The sequence below is a fragment of the Labrus mixtus genome, chromosome 2, assembly GCF_963584025.1.
Source record: "Labrus mixtus chromosome 2, fLabMix1.1, whole genome shotgun sequence".
In the NCBI taxonomy this organism is placed as follows: domain Eukaryota; kingdom Metazoa; phylum Chordata; class Actinopteri; order Labriformes; family Labridae; genus Labrus; species Labrus mixtus.
Genome location: NC_083613.1, coordinates 25,265,167 through 25,286,787, shown reverse-complemented (window position 1 = coordinate 25,286,787; position 21,621 = coordinate 25,265,167). Strand labels below are relative to the sequence as shown.

The 21,621-nt window shown below is 39.7% G+C and overlaps 2 protein-coding genes across 10 annotated transcripts in view; one reads left to right on the top strand and one right to left on the bottom strand.

Annotated features, from left to right (window-relative positions):
- The window catches only part of npnta (nephronectin a), a 52,421-nt gene extending 45,747 nt beyond the window's left edge, over window positions 1-6,674 (top strand). For all 9 annotated transcript variants that reach the window (XM_061058522.1, XM_061058515.1, XM_061058539.1 and 6 more), the window contains 4 exons: window positions 186-275; window positions 1,387-1,485; window positions 3,878-4,137; window positions 4,632-6,674. In XM_061058522.1, coding sequence (XP_060914505.1) covers window positions 186-275; window positions 1,387-1,485; window positions 3,878-4,137; window positions 4,632-4,742 — 560 coding nt within the window. In that variant the 3' untranslated portion in view covers window positions 4,743-6,674. The remainder of the gene's footprint in view (window positions 1-185; window positions 276-1,386; window positions 1,486-3,877; window positions 4,138-4,631) is intronic.
- Window positions 6,675-10,403: 3,729 nt separating this feature from the next.
- Window positions 10,404-20,510, bottom strand: LOC132990208 (arachidonate 12-lipoxygenase, 12R-type-like). Its single transcript, XM_061058339.1, has 15 exons — window positions 20,358-20,510; window positions 19,040-19,217; window positions 16,599-16,803; window positions 16,334-16,415; window positions 16,042-16,164; window positions 15,781-15,884; window positions 15,476-15,642; window positions 14,685-14,828; window positions 14,250-14,453; window positions 13,912-13,998; window positions 12,712-12,881; window positions 11,841-11,962; window positions 11,603-11,703; window positions 11,356-11,526; window positions 10,404-11,174 (listed from the first exon to the last, which is right to left on the bottom strand). Exons 2-15 carry the CDS (start codon window positions 19,190-19,192, stop codon window positions 10,995-10,997), a joined length of 2,013 nt encoding a protein of 670 aa, XP_060914322.1. The 5' UTR covers window positions 19,193-19,217; window positions 20,358-20,510; the 3' UTR covers window positions 10,404-10,994.
- Between the last annotated feature and the right edge of the window lie 1,111 nt (window positions 20,511-21,621).

Genomic DNA, 21,621 nt, shown 5'->3' with positions numbered 1-21,621 from the left:
TGTATTGTTTTTGTGGCTACTAAACTGTGGCATCGATTCCTCCTTGTACAGTCCCTGTAGATTAATGGAACAAAGCCTCACAGCAGTAGCAAGCAGCCATGCCGGTGAGCAAATATAAAAGCTTTGTTAATCCTTTATCTAATCTTACACCCCTCTCCTGTCTCTCTCTCTCTCTCTCTCCAAAGTCCCCAGGAACCACGGCCATAACACCGTCCTCGGCATTGACTTTGACATTGAGCTGGGCAACACGGCGGAGGAAGCCAAGGACGACCCAGGTAAACACGACACATTTGACAGAGACAATCAGCAGCCGCCTCGCTGGTGAAGCAGACTGCAGCGCTCAAATGTTGACGGACGAGCCACATTTGCTACGAGCAAAATAAAAACTGACAATCAGCGGTAACTGCTGCGGTGGAAATATTCTCGTGACCAGATGTGTTTTGATGGGCTTTTCAACAGGAGGTGACGCGTGACATCTGGCCAAATCTGTGTAAATAATGGCTCCCAGCCCAGAAATAACAGCGAGACTTTTACACTTTTCACATTAGGCTCTCTTGATTGCTTGAGTGATTAATTGATCATTTTGGGAGCATCAGTGCTCTATTCTAAAGCTCCACAAAACTCCATATAGAAGTCCTACTAATAGAAATATGACAGCATTTTATTCGTCATGCTTTCTCAAAGTGATTTATTGATGTCAGTGGTATGCAGATGAAATTGCCTAATGATTTAGTTTGGTGTTTATTTTGGTTCACATCATTTGCTCTGCGCTGTCAGGAGAGAGGGTGATTTCATTGGCTCAGAAAATGAACTGAGAAGTGTTTTCTCAGGAAACCCTATTTTAGAGACAAAGTGATGGATGTTATTCTTATCTCCGAACCGATTTGTACGGCAATGCATGGATGAAACTGCGACTAGTTTGCCTGCATTCCCCTAATGTTATTGTCTGGGTAGCATCACTGGGAAGGAAATCATCAGTCATTTAATATTAAGCCTCTCTGTTGTGACTATAATGTATTTTATTATGGTGCAGGGTATCATTCAGTAGTCTATATGTGTGGATGTAAACCCACACACTGATATTAGTAATGCTCCTGCAAATATTTGTGATTTTTTTTTTTTTTTTTTTTTTTTTACATGAATGGATTTCCTCTCAGCTCTTCTCCCACTTGATTTCCCCCTCTGTGTGTCAGCTCTCCTTAGAGATGAGAACAAATGTTTACTCTCTCATTTTATCATCAGGAGGTGCTTCAACGGTAATGCTCCCGGTAATGTGTCAAGGCACACAGCAGGGCTCCTGTGAAGCATAATGCACAGAAGAGTGAAGTCTTTTTAACATGTCTCTGCTCTGAAAAGTGTGTTTATTCCCCCCCCCCCCCTTTCAAGAGTCTGGGTTTCTGAGCTGCTCCTTTGATGATGGTCTCTGTGGTTGGATCAGGGACAAAGATGGAGACCTGCACTGGGAGACGACGCCTGATCCGTCAGGTAATTGAGGGCAGGGGTCAACTATGTTCACTCAGGCGAAATTGTTTATTTAATCGTCAGAAAAATGGAAACGAGAATAGCTGCATTCCTTTGTCTGCACACACACACACACACACACACACACACACACACACACACACACACACACAAACATTTGTTGAGTCGGACAACGAAAGCAGCTGAATTCTGTTCTACTCAGTTACAGGTCAAGATGAAAACGCCTCGGGGGAAGTAGTCTGTCTTTTCTGCACATTAGTGCCTCACTCTACAAAGCGATGCAAATGAGAAGCAGACTACGCGGCCCGTCTGTGATACCTGTGGCTCGCATTAAATGGGAACACAACACTGTTTTTCTTGGGGTTCGCACAGTGAGAGAATGTGGTGGGCTATGTTGAGAGGGCTTAGTTAACGGAGTGTGAAGACTAAACAGTGCAGACGACTGGCACTGTTTAAGCAACGCTAACTATATCTGGCTTCTCCTGCCAACTGGCTCAGTGCTGCAGGTGACTAGTGTGTTTCCAGACATTCAGCCTGGTTTTAAACAAAGTTTCTGCTCACTCGTTTAAGAAAATGTTTAGACTTTTAAATTGCCAAGAAAATTATTGACAGTAAATCACAACTTGAGCTCTGACAAAAAAAACAAACTTTGGATTTTCTGTGGCCTGTGGTGAATCAGAACATTTGAGTTTGGCCAAATTTACACAACTTTTAATCTGCCTTGAATGTGTTGGGAAGCATGTAACTATTTACTGTTTATCACAGTTCTTTTGATAAACTGCCACTGGCAAACCCTCCTTTTGGCACCGCTTTGGAGGCTGCTCATAACTAATGCAGAAAGCGTCTGTTGCCTACAGATTATTTGTCTAACACCCCCTTTGGTTAACACAGATCTGCTGGATAAGCAAAATGCATCAGCATTAATCAGCTATTACCCAGAGGCAGTTTCACCTTTAAATTTTTAAAACTGTATCACGCTAACTTATGCATGAATTAATTTTCAAAAATCCCTTTGCCACTGGCAAGCGACTGTGTTTGAATGGCCAAGAATTAAAAGTATTTTTCTTCATAACTTATTTTTTACAGATTAATTTTCTTACTTTCTTCCAAAATGCTTTTTTATTGAAGCAGTTAAAGGTGATGATGCCTTCCTTTTTGGTATTGCTGACATTCAAACATGATAAAGTGAGAAGAGAAACATTGTTGCTTCACAGCTTAAAAAACATGCTTTTGCAAGTAGGCAACTTTTCTTGTTAGAAACAAAGTTCCGCAGACACAGGACAATCCACAATGTGCGTAGGGAGTGTTTTTTAGGTAAAAAGTAGTGCCAATAAAAAAGGAGTCTATCAATCCAATTTTATCTAGTACATCGCAAAATCATAACAATTGCCATCTCGAGACACTTGCAACAAAACAAAAAAGAGGGTCATAGTGAGGTCTGTCAATAATCTGAAGGAAACCTGAAGGATTCAAGTTGACCATAAATATTTCAGAAGATATTTTTCAATTCTGACATCACCTATAGAACTCCATTTACCACTCTGCGGGGATGCAAGAAAAAAAAAAGTTATCCTGAAAATCCCAGTGATTGATACCAAAACTACCTGTCAACTAATCTTCTTTATAAATTGCAAATGTAATTTATTAATGATTTATTTATGAGTGGTGTATTTTCCATTCAGCTTAGTTTGAATTAATTCTGTTTCAAACTTTGTGGGTCGATTATAACTAATCTTAAAAGATTTACAGTCAATTAAAGGTGCACTATGCAGTTTTGGTAGATAATTGTGAAAGTTGGAGAAAACTATATTCATAACGCTATACGCAAACTGTCCTCAGAGGAAAAAGGTGGTCCCTGCAACACTGTGTGAAGATAAAATGGTACACGAGAAGTTATGGTGTGGGGTCCGCAACAGTGAAACCATCACTCTCCTGGTAGCCTTTTAGCTCCAAACAATGTTCCATGGACCCATTTTTTTCTTTGAATTAAGTTTGTGTATTTAGTTCAGAAAATATAACATAGAATTGTTTCACTTCTTTAACTTTCAAATTGCACTACCAAATCTACATAGTGCACCGTTAAGCATACTTTACACAGACTGATTAGTACAAGACAAATCAAAATACATTTCAGGAGAACAAAAGTGTAAAAAAAACAAACAGATTTATTTCTGTTGTAAGTGTCAAATTATCTGTGATTATAAATGATACATTAACACAAGATACGGCAGCCAACATGTGTGATGCAACCTACACAGTTGCAGCATTCTTACTGCAAGGTGTGACATTTCTTTTTGGTCTATATTTATTCTTATACCAAGAAGACAATTCAGTTATTTTAATGCACGGTTTATTTTTATTCATCAACTGTTACATCTGTCACTTCCCTCCCCAGGTGGACGGTACCTCACCATCCCCGAGGTGGGCAACAAGAGGACAGGGCGAGGGGCCCGACTGGTCCTCCCACTCACCCCACCCTGGAATGACGGCAATCTGTGCCTGTCATTCCGGCACAAGCTGGCAGGCCACCACGTGGGCATGCTGCAAGTGTTTGTGAAGAAGGGGAAGCAGTACAGTCCTGCAGTGTGGGGCCGGACGGGTGGGAACGGCTGGAGGCACACACAGATCACATTATGGGGCACAGGCCTGGAAAGTGTAAGTACAAGAGGAAACGAAAAAAAATAAATACTTCATGCATGAAGTGAGAACTGTAAATGATTATTTCTACAAACCTTTTATGTCAGGCAAATTTAATTAGCAGCCTGCAGGCCAGATACAAACCTTTCTTTTAATGGCCTGTAAGAGGCTGCACACATCAGGCCAACATTACTCTTGATATTTATTAACATTATATTGCAGGAGTCATTTGTAGCCATTAATTGAAAAAGTATAAAGTGTTCCTCACAAACCACTACTGATCTCTTTTTTAATTACATTGCTACTCCACATGGTTAGCCCTTTTTTCGCCCATTAGAGAGCAGAATCATTTATTTTATCAAAATTGAATCAGTGCAACATTCTGTGTTTCAGAAGTTTTAACATGCAACATTTAAGATATATTACTATGAGAAGAAATCCAGTTCTTCCTCTTTCATCACAAAGAAGTAGGTTATTCTTTCTCAGTAACTCAGTGTGCTGCTGTTCCCCAGGTGATCCTGAAGGGGGAGCGTGGGCGGGGCCGGATCGGTGAGATGGCTGTGGACGACATCACTCTGAGGAAAGGCTCCTGCACAGAGGAGCACAATCTGAGGAGACTCTGACTGACAGAACAGTGACAGGCAGAAACAAACAACACACAAAAAAAAAAAAATTGAGGGAGAATCATCTCAAAGAGAACTGACTCTATTTTGACAACCCCTCACTCTGCCTCCACCCACCCTTTCTCTGCAGCTCATCCCCACCATTGTGCGAACAATATCCCCAAAATGATCTCTCTGCAGAGCAGTGGGTTTCTCCTTCTACAGCGACCGTGAATTTAAAAAAGAAAAAACTGAATCAAATATCATGGTCTGGTCCCAGCAGCACACCCCAAGTCTTCTCCATCTCCTGTTCACTCCATCACCTTGTTACTCTCCAAAAAAACCTGCATGCACCTACTTACAATGGAAATGTGCTCCACCTAACACAGCCCGGCAGCCCTCCAGCCACACCGCTGAGACACACACTCACTTCATTTCTTCCTGCAGAGAGGATCGTTCCCATATATAGCAGTCTGATTTTACCATAAGCCACATTTTTTTTATTTTGCTTGATGTTAGAAGAAGTGGCCTAGGGTGAATTTGGTGTGTATTTTAATCAGCAAAATATCAGTGAAGGTATATATTTCTTTAAAAGTAAAACTTTTTTTTTTTTAAACCTTAATAGTATTTGTCATAGTTGATTTTTTGGAATCAAAATCCAACTGATCCAAAATGTAAATTCAATGTCAAAGACAGTTTTGACTTGCTTTTGTTGTAATTCCTCTAATTTGGGTGTAATTTGTTTTGCCATGTCATCCCTCGTATATGGCGTGGTTTTGACTGAAATAGCCATGTTGTCACAGTATTTCAAAGATCTGTTTGGTAGGAAAGGGCTTGAAAATGCTTCACTCTTCCTCAAACCGGGATCTTTTATTGCTTAAAAGTTGTTGAAACTCTCTTCGTTCATGTGTTTCAGATACTTGAAAGATGTCAAACAGAATCAGTGTTTGATTTTTTTTCACACTTACAAAGACAACTTTTACTTTCTATTATACAGTGTGGGCTTTGTTATACTAAGTGCAGTTTGTTACAAAGACAATATCGACAACTTTTTAGGCCTTCACACATTGTATTATTGTAAATGTAGTTGTGTGTACATACTCTAAAGATTTACAATCCCATTTGTTGTGTGGTTTATTCGTAATGTAATTGCAATCATGAATATTACCGTAAAACTTCAAATAACAGCCCATCCCTATTTAAGGCCCAGTCCCCTTTACTAGCCTGGTGCTGCTGCATGTTTTGTTAACTACAGGCAGGTCTCAAATAAAGGCCCAAATGCATTTAGTGCTGATTTAGATTGCGGATCAAGAATAAGGAGAAAAAGCAGCAAGACACAAAAAAAAAAAAAAGATAACCTTCCAGATCTATCCATGAAAGGCAGAATAATGCCTTGGAATAATAGTGTGCATACCAGCCGTGCAGCAGGTTGGCATACTGTCTTAAAAAGCAAAATCAAATTAGTGTCATTTTAGGGTATTTGTAACGTTTTTTATCGATATCCTAACTATCTGCACAGTTCAATATTCTTTCTGGTGTGAATGTACAGTTTTTTAGTCTTTCCCATCTTTCATGTGTACAAGTTTTGTTTAAAAATAATGAAAAGCCCGTAATTTATTGGCTGCTGTCCCCAAATGAAGGCAGGCTCATTTCATAGACTGAAGTAAAAAAAAATATTGGGCTATCAATAGAAGTCTTATGGTAATATAATTTCAATTGAATTAAAGAACATGTATACAGATGGGAACTTTGTGTTAAAAATGCACAACCATATATGTTAATGTGTTATGACGCTACATCTGTAATCTGCAGTGCACATACACATAGTGTATGCTGTTACAAAGAAGGGCATCGGCTGGAGTATTGAGGGTTTCTGTATGCATGGGGTGCATTCACCAAATTCAGATTTATTCAGACCAGTATGTAAATAAAATACATTTGACTGATATGATATGAAGCAAAGCATGAATTTATGTTCCTGGTCCTGGTATTTGACAAAAGCACAAAGAAAATCCAAAGTAAGACTTCAAATATATTTGAAAGGTGAGATCCTGGTGAGTTTCTGACTATGAGTGGCGCTGTCGAGCTATGATTTGACAAGTTGATCCCTATATTGTTATATTGTGTGCACTGTACTCTGTATAAATGAACACATGCAGGTTAAGAGTACATTATTATCAGCAACTCTCTAATGAAACAGGAACAAAAGAGGAGGACAACCATTCAGTAAAGTAACATGGGAAGGTTCACAATGTTCACTAGCAGAAAAATCCTTATTAAATGCATTGTGATATAATGAACACGTTATACAATGTTGTGGCTGGCTCAACTATTTTTTAATGGTATCAGGGTTAGTGCACTGCGCTCAAGATAAGGGATAGGGGGATTAGAGTTCAGTTTAGAGGGTTGGGGTTATGGAGTCAGGGTTAGGTTTGTTGGGTTGGGGTAAGAGGATTAGGTTTAGTCAGTTAGGGTTAGGTCTAAGGATTTGGGTTTAGGGTTAGGGCTGAGGGGTTAGGGTTATGGAGTTAGGTTCGGGTTACGGAATTATTTTGTGATAAATTAAATGGTGCCATGCAGTTCACAGAGGACTTCACAGCACATAACACTTTTTTTTTTTTTAAAAGGAAGAGAGAAGATGTCCTTTGCAGACGAAAAACGCAACCTGATGATGGAGCACAAACCACTTCCAATCTGCAGACAGGTAAAAGGCAGAAGGACGCCTGCTTTCATTCATTGTTTCATCTTCCTCACAGACTTTCAAAGATACATTGTCTTTATTTATACTGTGGCCATGGAGGATACTTGTGTCTGAAAGCTGGCAGATAGGTGATAAAACTGAATTATTGAAAGCCTCAGATAAAGCCCCCACTTTTTCTAAAGATTTATTTTTGTGCTCTTTATGCCTTTATTGGAGAGACAGGACAGTGGATAGAATCGAAAATCAGGGAGAGAAAGAGTGTGGAATGACTTGCAAGAAAGGAGTCACAGGTCGGAATTGAATGTGCCCCGCCCGCTTCGAGGACCACAGCCTCTGTTCATGGGATTTGCAAACTTACCATTAGGCTACCGGCGCCCCCACAAGTTCATCTTTGGCAAAGATTTGTGGTTTTAATTTATAATCCCAGCCAATCGAAAATACTGTGATGACTAAAGGGGCAGTAACCATGGATATTGTCCCTTTTTTTCTCCTGCCCCTATGACTCTCTCTCTCTCTCACACACACACGCATGCACGCACACACACGCACAGAATACACAGAAAATGAATCAAATATTTGTTTGCCCAGTTGAAATCTGCCCTTGTGATGTTAGAGTAGTCTCTCCACAGTCCTTTCACTGACCTGTGATAAAATACCATTAAAAAAATCTTCATTTTCCCTCAGGGCAGAATATTTGGGACAAAAAGGTCAAACAAAAAGTATTTTTATTAAGATAAACCACCAACGCGGAGAGAGCTTCCAAGGGCCAGAGGCAATATCTAACACAAGTGTGTGTATTTGTTTTAATTGTTTTGTTTGTTTTTGTTATTTCTCTCTCAATTGTCTTTTGTATAGAAGATGGAAAAATCAGGGCTTTTCATTTCTCAGAAATGTGCACAATACAGGGAGAAAACTATCAAACATCCTTTTGTGTTTATGTAGAATTAAGCATGAAACCTCTGTCTGAATGAAGGAGAAAGACCTTCCTGCACTCCTGTATGCTTGTTGCAAGGTAACACGAAATCTATCAGGGTTAATGGCACTATAATGGATGTCATAAGAGGCGATAAATGATGAAGTGGAACATGAGGGATTGATGTCCTTCATGGTGCATAAGAACGAGGCAAACAAGGACACACAAGGGTTTCCTTTAAACCTCAATTTGTTGGAAAGAAAAGAGAGCGGCTTTACTTAATTGAGTCTGGACCTACTGTTTGCCATTTGAATATATGAGTAAGTGCTCAGTGATATATATAAAAAAATGTGAAGGACATTGAATCACAAAGAATCATTTCTCTTGCCAATTTGCCAACTTCCTGTCCATCTTTTACCGCATATTTTCTAATTAGTCTTCCCCCCTGTATCTAGCTCCCTTTTCAGATATTTGTTTGTGTTTTTCAGCAAATATATTGATGAACGTATAGTGAATGACTGACATGTGAATCTATTAGTGCATAGATTAATCCATTACTGTTGAATGAGAAAAATTATGTTTCGACTCATAATGCAGAAGTTTAAAAAATAAATCTGCAACCTGTACTTAGAGCTCCTCAGATCTTATTTTACAATACATTTCATTTCATTTAAGTTTACTTTTGAGCCATCAATAACTTGCAACTTGAAGAAGACGTCTTCCAAAATAGGCAAACGCAACAGGGTAGGTGTCAGAGCAGATGAACCTTCTCAAAAGATCTAAACAGAAAAATGATACAGAAATGAATTGGATGGGGTGTTGATAGCGTAGCGGTTATGTTGCGAGCCCCATGTACAGTATGGAGGCTATAGTCCATGTTGTAGCAGGTGTGGGTTCAAATACAACCTCGGCCCTTTGCTGCATGTCATCCCCCATTCTCTCCTTCCAACATTTCCTGTCTCTCTTCAGCTGTCCTATCTAATAAAGGCAAAAAGACCAAAAAAATTACTTAAAGAAAAAATAAATGAAAAGGGTAAAGAGTTGGAAGTTGAAAGACAACACTGTTAGAGACTTGTAAGACATGCCCTCTGGATAGCAGTCTGAAAGAATCAGGCTTGTCTTTGGAAGAAAGTCAGAAAGCTCCTCAGGGTTGATATGCGTGGGTTAATGAGATCCAATGTGAAATATTGAGGGTTTAGATTTGACGAGCGACTGCTGTTGACACTGTGGTCTCAGCTTCATTTAAACAGGGGGAAGCAGATGATTCAAACGGAGGGGGTTTATCTTAATAGTCAGCATTTAAGGAGCAAAGTCCGATTGGACACACAGGTGCTGACAGGCAGTGCACAGAGACGACGCACAATTTCGACAGCTGTTCTTGAAAGTTCTAATCAGCATCAAAACCATCCAAAATATCATCATCATCATCATTATAAAACAAAACCATCATCATGATTGTCATCATCAATATCATTAAGCGCATAGGTGTTCATCAATCAATCAATCAATCAATCAATTTTTATTTGTATAGCGTCAACTCATAACAAGTGTTATCTCGAGACACGTTACAAGAAGCAGGTAAAATACCTTACTCTTTGTCTGTTAACATTACAAAAGAGCAGGTAAAAAGACCTTACTCATTGTTATGTTACAAAAGAACAGGAAAAAAGACCTTACTCATTGTTATGTTACAAAAAGCAGGTAAAAAGACCTTACTTGTTGCTTATTGCATGAATGAGCTGGGTCTTTAGCTTTTTCTTAAAGGTGCAAAGAGACTCTGCAGTTTAAATCGAGTTCCACCACCGGGGGGCGACAGTGGATAAGAGTCTATGTGGGGACTGACGGCCCTGTTGTGAAGGTTGGATCAGATGTTTTTCATTGGCAGAGCACAGTGGGCAGGAGGGAGTGTAGACCTGGATGCTAGAGTTTAGGTAAGGAGCAGCTGTTTTTGTCTCTGTTTTGTAAGCAAGCAGCATGGTTTTAAATTTGATCATCTGCAGGGGCATGTTGGAAGACCTGCCAATATGTGAGTCAAAGTGCAATTAAAAGTTTCCAGAAATGCATAGTCTACCATCACCTCATTTTATTATTGCCAAAGTTATATTACAATTGCATGATAGTACAGGGGCATAAATGATTGACACAAAAGCACAACATTGTCAAAATTGTGGAGCCATAGAAAAGGTGAAACGAGGTCAAGAGAGATGCGTTAGAGTCACACCTGGCAGTGTTGGGTCAACAAGTGCATTATGCTATGAGATTTGCCCCTGATATTTTCAGATACAACAAAGAAATAAAAAATAAAGACTATATTTAGTTAAACTGTTGATAAAATGGTTGTAATGCAACTCTGCTCACAGTTAACACAGCTGTTTTTATGCAGAGGAAAGCTTACCTGAGTGTACGAGTTGTGTCTGGCATACAAATGCTAAAAATTGATTAAGTGAGTTTGCCCAGTGGCAAAGTTGCCATGAGAAGGTTTGAAATGAGCTTTACACAATCACAGTTCAAGCACAACATAAAAAGTCATCAGTATACAGTTTAAAGACTAACTAGGCTAATTGGGATTTGAGGACGGCAACCCTCAAGGGATGAAAGAGATGCCTTATCAGCAAAATGTCCATAAAAAAGTCAGAATAGGGGATGTTCACTGCCGTGTTCAGATAGCAACACTGTTTTCCAGCAGTGCAGGATCCATGTATGTGTATGGGACTTCCAGACTCTTGTTTCTGGTTTTGATAAGTGTGCTTAGAATTTCAAGTTGTCCTTGAAAGTCTTGGATGAGCTTGGAGGGAATCTCCTCACAGAAATGATCCTCTGCGAATTGTCCGAGAGCGACCTGACGAACAGGTAGCATGTGTTAGCGAGATAAGGAACCAGACATTAATACGAAAACAGTCATGGTGTGTTTCTTTCCGACTTAAACTTTCAATATTACTGAATTTTGAAAACAGAGCCAAGTTATACTCCAAATATAAGCTTGATGGTTGTATTTATTTTTTCAAATCTTGTTCACTTACAAAGTCAGAGGACTGTTTGCTGAGTAGCCACAATGTAGACATTCCCTGACCTGTCACGTTGACGTCAGGGAGCGTTTGCAGCATGGTGGCCTCGCTTGTTGTGCCCTTGGTAGTCGGTGGAGCACGTTGCAGGGTGATGGGAGTGTTGGGCATCCAGCCACCATAGTCATACTGCAAATAACAAGAGAAACGTTAGAAGAGTTGGAACATTAGAACTATGCATATACAATATAACACAGTGTTGTACCTGTCCAGAGTTGACAGCTGAGTGCTGGCCTGAGCAAGTGAAAATCACCATGGTAACAAACTTGATCAATTCATCCACTGAGCTAAAACTTTGAGGGATTCCTGAAAATTCAATAAAAAAGCAACATTAAATATGTCCAGGATAGTTAAGAAGAAGCCTTTTGTCTGACAAATGTTTAATGCATGGTAAATGATTTAGAATTTGGATTTTCTCAGTAAGAAACCATCTTTAACCACACCTGTGCACAACTGGGAGAGGAATCCGTGTTCAAAAATGTCCTGAATCCACTTCTGCAGTTCAGAGTCCTGGTGAACCTCAGCGTCGGTTTTGTAGTAGTGGCAAAGCACTCCCTTCACAAACCTTTAAGAAAAGTAGAACTATGGTGAAATTAAACTGCAACATTGTGAGCAACTAATCAGGTTGTTGGCTGATGAGGGTCGACAGTTGACAGTTTTCTATCAGTACTTTGGCGTCCCCTAGAAACACTCTACTCACATTACAAAGAAAATTGCAATACTGTATGACCTGACATCCTTCCTGAGATGCACGCTACTGTTGAAATTCTGCATACAAGCATGAAATACAATGAAATGTTAGAAATCACAGCCAAGACTCAAAGATAGAGTTGTTTTACCATTTGTTAAAGGCTAGGGATTGGTTAGGTTTGTGGAGTTTTATTGTTGAGAATTTAAATATTACTACTTATTATTATTTTAAGCATTGTTTCTGCTGCCAGTTATTGCCATTTTCTGGAGGAATCTTGTTTGTTTTGTTGGTTATCACTTTGCAAACATCATTTGTTGAAGGTGGTGAGACCGGTCTCTGCAGAGCTGCCTACAACATTTCAAAACAGTCCATAGAGCTTGGCTCTATTCACATGTGTGTTTCTTTAATATGTAAAACACTTCACTGCTTGGGCACCTTTGCACTGTGGAGATGCATTTTTCTGGCATTAGCTTTGCATGGCAGAAGTTACAGGAATAAAACAAACCTGGACCCCTAAGTATTATTACAAAACAAAACCGTTTAAAATGCAGTAATGGTGATAAATCTTAGAGATCAGATTTAAGAAAAAGAAAATATATCGTTTATTGTGAATGGTTCAGTACTCATGGATGATATCCCAAAGCTTGAGTCCATCATCTCTGTAGTAGTACTCGGGCACAGATATCATCCCACGCTCAGCGATGTCGTCTGGTAAGCAGAGGGAGCTGTAGGTCATTGAAGATAGTGATCGTTTCAGGATTGTGATCGTACTCTCTCCACCAGAAGCTGCGAACTAGGGAAAAGTCGAAATTGTATATATTTATCGATGTGTACAGAAGTATACAGAACATGTAATGAAAAAAAAAGACATGCCACAATGGCCCAAACGATATCCATGAGACAGACTTCAGATCCCTAAACGATGCTTATTTTAAAGCATGTACAATATCCAATATAACAACTATATACAACTATAACAATGGAAATGTGCAAAAGTTGGTATCGGGCCTGTGTACATCATGACAGGCCATATCCTCCACCTTTTAATACCAACAAATTTGGTTCTTTCGACCACCCTAATCTCCGTTGTAATCATAGGCTATTTTTGAATAGCTGCCTACTACATACTACTTTCAAACTCATACTGCGTTCGACAGTAGTATGTAGTATGAGCTAGTCTGTGGTTATTTTGCAGTATGCTAGGCCCGACTAAGCTGGTTTCCGTATTGGAATGCAGAAGTAAACAAAAGCCCAGCTGCAGGCAAACGCTGCTAACTGTGGCACCCACTTACTTAGTTGGAAAAAGCTGACAAGTGATTCATTTTGATTTTCATGATTTGAGAATCAAAAAAGATGTATGTCTGTGTGGTTTGGTCTGATTGTGATTATTACCCCTGTTACGATGACCATTTTGATCTCTGACCTGGTGCTTTGCATTGTGGGTAACAGTACGCAAGGAAGACTGGTCTGATGCATTCTTTGGATTTTTCACAAATCAGTATGACATCCTGGTATCTTTTGCAAACTGAAGATCTCGTATTTGTTTGCATTCTACATACTACTACATACTGCATGCATACTGCATTTTGGCCAAATCAATAATTACTAGTAGTATAGTAGGCAGTTTCAAAAACAGCATCATATATGTTTTTGCAGCACTTTTACAGTTCAAGTAAGTTTTTTTTTCCATTCACAACCAGTTTTTCATTAATTGTTTAATTTGTGTTTTTGACCTTTGGAGTCTGTCTCTCTTGATGGAAAACATTTCAGCAGTTGCATTATGTTTGTCCATGTAGGCCACCATATGCTTGTCTTTTTTGTACCTTTGTGAAAACACCAGTGTCAGATATTAGAGCAAGTCGAGCCATGAAGTTGATCTGCAGGGTGTAGCGAGTGTGAGGAATGAGGAGCTGAGGGAAAGATTGAACCCTGTTAGTTACAACATTACTTGCAAAATAAAAAATCAGAGGTAACAGATTCTTCTATCTCCACCACCACCAGTGTCTAGACTCCATAGGGGGGTATCCTATCCTGCTGTCGTCCTCATTACCCCTCTAAGTACATGATGGAGTTTAATCCCCAAAGACTTTGCACATTTATTTCCTAAATTGTTAAATAAATAGTTCTTCATTCTTAAGTCTCCTGATTGAAGTATATTTACCTTGTACAGTGGATGCACCATGGGCACATTGCGCAGCAGAGACACAGCAAACACTTCAGCCAGCAGATGAGTGCGCAGCAGGTGAACATTGAGCTGGTGTTCGCTGAAATCTGCACTTCTCACAAAAATCTTGGCCATCAACCAGTCGTACTCGGAATCAGTAGGAAAAAAGATGGGATTGTCTTCTCCTGGAGTCTGCTTCAGCTGCAGGAGAAGTTACATTATTATGAATGATGGTGCTTCGTTTAAAACAAGTTTAATATTCAAACATGTCAATCAAAGGTCATATATCACCTGGACAACAAACAAACTCAGTTAACTGATTAAATGCAGCTGGCAATCTCAAGTGTATATTCAAATGAAATTCATTTTGTTTCTTGCCAATCAAGTTATTTTCCAACTCAAACATTGTGTAAATTTGAAGGTCAGGCTAACCTGAATAGCGATTGGCATCAGCTTGTCCTCAGGTGTTTTGTGGAGCAGAACGAGGGGAGCCATCAAGTACTGCTTCTTCCCGTTGATGGTGTTTGGTTTGACTCCATCCAAAAGCTTATAGTCACACAGGTATATGTTTCCTTTCTGGGGAAATTTTGGGCATAATTATAATATTTCAACTTTTGGCACGATAAGAAATGGAAATATGGAAAGCAAATCACATATTTAACATGTTACACATTTAAGGTGGTACCATGGGCCATACCAGGCCCATATTCCCCCGTTCTTGAACTGACCCCTTTTGGCCCTTGGGGCTGTTTTCCTCCCAGCCAAACTGTGTCCCCACTAACATGCTTAGAAACCTAGTCCTCCTGGATGCCCGGATATACTTTGTGAGTTATTTTACCCAAGAATATAAATAAAACAAAATCCAGTTCCTCTTTGTGCCTTCTTCAGGCCTAATGTTCTAATGTTCTGATGATAGCAGCGTTTTGCTGTTGAATTTCTTTGCTGAAGTTGTCTGTTCTGATTTGGCATCTTCATATATTTGCAGTATCCTTGCTCTCACTTTTCGCAGCCCATTGTTTGTCATGAGCAGCAAGTTTCCGTTGTTGCTTGTTTGGGCTTTTTAAAATTGCATAGTTTTTGAATGTGCAGCCTGTTTATGTCACTGAAAATCTTTCAGCCACTGCATCGTGTTTACCCTCGTCGGCCACTGTTAGCTTCACTTCATTTCACACTTCATTAAAATTTCGCTGTCAAGTGTTTGATCACACAAAAAGTCATTAGACCTGTATTTCTCCAGATAAGCATCCCCCACCACGGAGAAACACCATCTCATCAGTTACAGTGAAGTTTTCAGGCAGGGCTGAACAACGTCGGATCAAACTGGGGTTGACACCATTGAGATACTGGTAGCCAAAAAAAGCATCATCCTTCCAGTGTTGCTGGACGTATTCTGAAATGACAGCAGGGTTTACCAACTTTGTATTCATTTGAACACCATTCAACAAAATGTCTGAATGTTCTTGAACTCTTTGTTACAGTTAGCGGGTTAAAATGGTTAAAAAGATTTTCCATTGTTTCAGAGTCTTACCTGATATGTCTGTTTTTTTGTTGCAGAACACTTTTTTAATAGCGTTAATATCAGACCAGTTCTTCTTGCAAAAAGAGAGTCCCTTTAGTTGCAGCTCTGCAAGCCTAAGAAAACATGAAATGGGGGGCAAAAAGTACTACTACTTACTTGTTTGTTTAATGGCAGTTCTTAAAGCTGTAATGAATTTAGGCAGGTTCTGTAAAGACTAAAATCCTTCAGCATTTAAAAAAAGATACTGCAAGATAACATTGAGGACCTCACCCAGCGGTTGCAGTGAGGGCAAATTCTTTAGTTTTGGTGAAAGAGAAGACAACCTCACAAGGCAAAGAGGAAGTGTTGTCTGCTTTCATGCAGTGAGGAAGTCCCTCTTTATAAACATCCCATCTGGGAAGAAAATGTAGAACACACCGGTAAAGGACATCACTTTAAACTTGAAAATAAAGAAGATTTTCAAAAAATGATGAAGACTAAAATGATGCTTAACCGTATTAGTGTCTTACTTTAATGATGGGCTTTGGTTTTATGGAATGCAGGATGTTATGCCTGAACTCACCTGTACAGTTCTTCTCTCAGCTTCAGCTCCTTCTCCCTGCTGTACTTACCAAGATGATGATTGTCATCGATGAGTCGTAGAGCTGAGGAAAATGAAATGACTTAGAAATGCTGCTTGTATATTTTTATATTTTATTTTATCTTTATCTCATACGTTGCTGCTGGCCTGTTTGTCACCAGCAAAATTTCGTTGTATTGCATACAATGACAATAAATCTTAAATCCAAATACCTATAGCCCTAATAATCAAGTACAGTTCCACCAACCTGTCCCTTCTCTGAACAGGTGAACCTCGCAACCAGCAATCCAGCGGTAGATGGGAAAGTTGTATATGTCACCTTCTGGGGATATAACTTTGATCTTATTGGGAAACCAGTTGTCTTCTGGAAACAATGGAAGAGGCTTTTTGTCAAGTTCAATCAGCACCAGCTTTCCAAGAGAGGTGGGGCAGCACACGGAAAATTTAGACTCCTGCATACAGACAAAGAGATGTTGAGTGAAGCTCTGTGCCCAAATCTAAATGCAAGTGTGCTTGCATTATGCTGCATTTATTGAAAACTGCAAAGAGACTTTATTGGCAAAGATACAGAGACAGAAAAAAACAATTCAACACACTGACTTTGCTCCATTTCCTTCGATATAAATTGAAAATCCATCACACAGTTTACATGCAGATGATGTTACAGTGATAATGTTCAACTACGGTCCATAATTGGTGTTATTAATTGATGATTCTTTTCAGTTATTTATATACTAAGGCTCTTCTAGGATGAATGAGAGACTCTCATGAGGAGAGAAGAACATTTTAATTTAAAGAATGATTGTTTTATCACATGCCTGTGTTGTTTCTTCTCCTGTTGTCTTTTAAAGTTTTTTATGACATAACAATTCAAAAAGAAGAAACAATTAAAACCGCAAGCGGTGATGAAGGGCCCTCGCACCCCTGTGCATGTCGGGGTGTGTTGCGACCGCGGGAGTGCAGCAGCAGCGAAACGTGGCTAAGCAGCAGGCCGTGCAGTTCGATTTGTGTAAAAGTCGTATTATGGTATGCTGAAATAGGCAGCGTAATGAAGATCACAGAAATTTTTGACGTAGAGCAGTTCAGGATGGCACTGTCATGATAGCTATGAAATTTGGAGGAAATTGTATATAGGATGTAGTACTTATTCTTTGCAGTAGGGGGCGCTATGGTTAAAGTAAATGATTGTTATGTCAATGTGTTCAGAGGCCAACCCTGATCATACCTGGGAAATTTTAAGCAGATTGGAGAAAGTATGTATGATGTAGTACTTAGTCCTTGCATTAGGGGGCGTTATGGTTAAACTTTATTATTGTTTTGTGTCACTGTGTTCAGAGACCAACCCTGATCATACCTATGTAATTTCAAGAAGATCAGACAAAGTATATAAGAGTTACAGCCACTTCCTGTTTGATGTGATTTGTGGACTTCCTGTTGAGTTTTGGGCGTGGGTTGAAGAGCCTTTTTTGTAGGTTTTGTCATGTTGGAAATGCATAGTAAAATTCAGAATTGTAGGTTCAATGTGCTGCGGGGGAATGTTTGAAATATTGTAGGGGGCACCACTGAGCCATTAAGCCACGCCCACTCACTTAAACAGTATAACATGTTTGACTTTACTACCAGGATCATATGTATGAAGTTTCGGGACAGTACGACTATGTTAAGCCCGTGAAAAAACAACTTCCTGTTTGATGGCGAGCGACGCGTCCGTATGGCGACAGCGTTGGATGTAGGCGTTTGACCTTGGAAGTGTTGTATGGCCAAGGTGTTAGCATGGTCCACACCAATTTTGAGGGGAAAATGAGCTACCGTGTAGCAATGGCTAATGCTAATTGAGAAGCAGTAACTTCCTGTTGTCAACAGGTGGTGCTGTGACTAAGCAAAAAATGTCCATCATGGATGTGTTCAGGGCGGGTCCCGTATCATGCATGAGAAATGTTAATATGATTGAACTCTAGATAGCAGAGATATAAGCATTTACTTTTTTGGCAACTTGCCAAAACGCTCCAAAAACTTAAAACGCACGTCACGGCCACGCCCTTTGACGAAATAACGTGCGGAGCACAACGAGATATGCTGAGCCTCTCTAGAACGCACTGACACTGAGTTTGCGTCGATCGGATGAGCGCCCTCGGACAAGTGCGTTCAAATAGGAAGGCTGAAATCGGCGATTTTGAGCGATTTTGGGCCATTATCATGAAATTCAACTGTAATTTGTGGACTTCCTGTCGGGTTTTTTGAAACACTGCAAGAGGATTTTTAGTCCGTCCTGACAAGCTTAATATGCGTACCAATTTTCGTGAGTGTACGTGAAAAAAACCCTTTATGGGGAGGCCATTTTGAAAATTTCAAGGGGGCGCCACTGAGCCATTTTGCAAACTCCGTTTACGAAACCACCAAAATATCAAATTGTTCACGAGACCTGATGACCGGGGAAAGTTTGGTGAGTTTTCGGGCACGTTCAGGCCCTCAGAATTGGCCGCAAAGTGGCGGAAGAAAAAGGAGAATAAAAAAAAAAAATTGAAAAATGAAAACCGCAAGCGGTGATGAAAAAAGGTATTAAGGAAAGTCAATCCACGACCGGGTAGATGGTTGTGATAAAGTTAAAATCTCAATCAGACTACCACCTATTATCTTGCTGCACATTTCAACAGTAACATTTCAAATCCAGGGTCGATCCAGACTCACAGCTCCCAGGTAGAAGGTGGCAGATCCTTTAATGCTCGTTAGCCACGTACGCTTACTCTCCCCGTCTGTGCCCACCAGCTTAATAAAGACATTGTTTGTGGTGGCTGCCTGAGCGAGGTTTGCATTGGATACAATCACTTTATACTTCACCATTTTGGCTTTGAGAATCAGATGAACACTGGTGGAGAAGACACAGAGATAATGACCCTATATGTAACTTTGAAAAAATAAACATGTGTTAAATATTAAAACAGTTTGCAGCCTAGTATATACAGCAGGGGTGCCCAAACAGATCGACAGGTTTAGTTAATATAAAATACAATTGTAAAATAGAAACGTGGTTTCCCACACATAACTGGGTGGGGGTGGGGAGCCCAAGTATACTTCCGACCTGTTTGTATTTGCGTGCATGAGAGCGCGCGCGCGAGAGAGAGAGAGGGAGAGAGAGAGAGAGAGAGAGAGGGCGCGCGCGCAAGAGAGTGCAGGCACGCGCAAGGACGTGCAGGTAAAACCGGGGCGGGTAAATGTTTTACCAAAAAGTCATATATAGAAGCTATGCTATGCGTATTAAGCGCATTTGATGTAGCTGCAGCTACTTTTCTCTGCTCCTCTCTGCTGTCATGACTGTGACCATCGCGGGGCACGCTGAGACACACCAACATACAGCGCAAACGCACACACACACACACACATACACACACACACATACACACACACACACACACACACACACACACACACACACACACACACACAGATACACACACACACACTGGAGCGCCAGCCACCACGCGAACCTTTCTACTTTCTACTTTTTTACTTTTAGTGCTACAGCACACAGTTGACCGTGATCCGTACGGACCGAGTCGGGAACACACGTGATCCGGTTAAACGGTCTGCAGGTAATATAATTGAACAAAAGCAACATCATCTCACAGCAGCCTGCTGTAGTCTGTGAACATCTCCACACAGATTAAAGTTGTTTGTTGCAAACTAAAAACACATGTGATATAAATACAAACATAATATTAAAATGTACCCTAAAATAAGAGTTTAAAAGAAAGTATGTCGATATTGTATTATTTTTTACGACTCACAGAACTGTCATTTATTATATCTGAAATTATTTTCAGTTTGTTGTGTGCGTGTTAAATGCGTTTGTAGGCTACAGCTCACTATGTGGACTGGTAGATCTCGGCAGACTGGCAACTTTAAAAGTAGATCTTGGCTCAAAAAAGGTCGGGCACCCCTGAGTATCTATTTAACTGACAGTAGAAGACTTCCAAATTGTTACCATTGAAATCTCAAGCCCTCTTACCTTACAGGTACTCTTCAGAAAAAGTTGTTTCCAGTGGTCACCTTACTTTTATACATACAGAGTAGTATGAATATGAATATATATCAGTGAAACTTTGTCCTCCAGGTCTCAGCTTTACTCCACCCATTGCATTATTTTTAAAAAAGAAGAGGCGTTAACACTGGTTTGTTTTTTTTAAAACATGTATGTCATGTTGTAGACAAGTCCCACCCTGTGGACTTGTCAAAGTACAACATGAAGCATGTTACAGCAGGGACAGATAACAATGAATGATCTAATAATGATTTGCCATGTGTGAAGTCTACAAAAAGAATGATGGAATGCAAAAAATCAACACATGCATGTTGACAATTTGTACCATAATCAAAATCAAAAGCTAACTAAACAACTGCTGCAAGAAAACAATGGAGCCTTTTCTTTTAGTGTTTCAAGATGGAAAGCATAAAACTGTTTATCTTTTGATAACAGCCACACAGAACTATGTTATATTTCAATCATTTACTAAAAGTTCTTGTGAGCCTGGTAGGCAATCAGGCATTTTATGGCTTGACAAATCTTTATTGCCCTGTAAACAAAAAGTCTGAGGAAATTCTCGTCTCAGTGTTTTCATGTTTTGTTGTGACACCCTTTCCTTTTGCGTGATGTTGTGCTCCAGACATTTGAAAAAGAGGAATACAGACATAAAAGAAAAACAATTAGGACAGCACTCCAAAACTGTATATTAAATAGTCACACGAACGTTACGAGCAGAGGCTCTTCTTCAGCAAAAATTGCCTCTTACATCATGAAGAATATAATACGTTAAATATATAATTTTGGAGTGCTGTCCTAATCGTTTTTTGGGATTTTTTCGGCATTCAGCACCCAGTTGTTTTATGTTGAAAGGGAGTTGAGTCTGTTTTTGTCTATCATGAATACAGACATACCCGTTCACATTTAAAACCTGATAAATCTAGCACTTTTAAAGTTTTTCTTTTAAAAAGATGTGCAATTTTTTCTTCCCATCTTCCCAAAATGCAGACCATCTCTTCTTTCACATCTTTTTTTTATACAAAAACTGAACCTGAGAGGCAAAGCAAACAACCTTTTAATTGATCAACTTTTATCTAAATAATAATAAAAAACCAAACCAAAGTTCCTCCAAATATTATCATCCCAACAATAACTCCACCATGTGCAAGAATCTTATGACGGCGGTACAGTTGTATGTCTTATTGGCTGACCATCTACCTTGACCCGACGGTTTAAAGTAAAGAACGAAAAA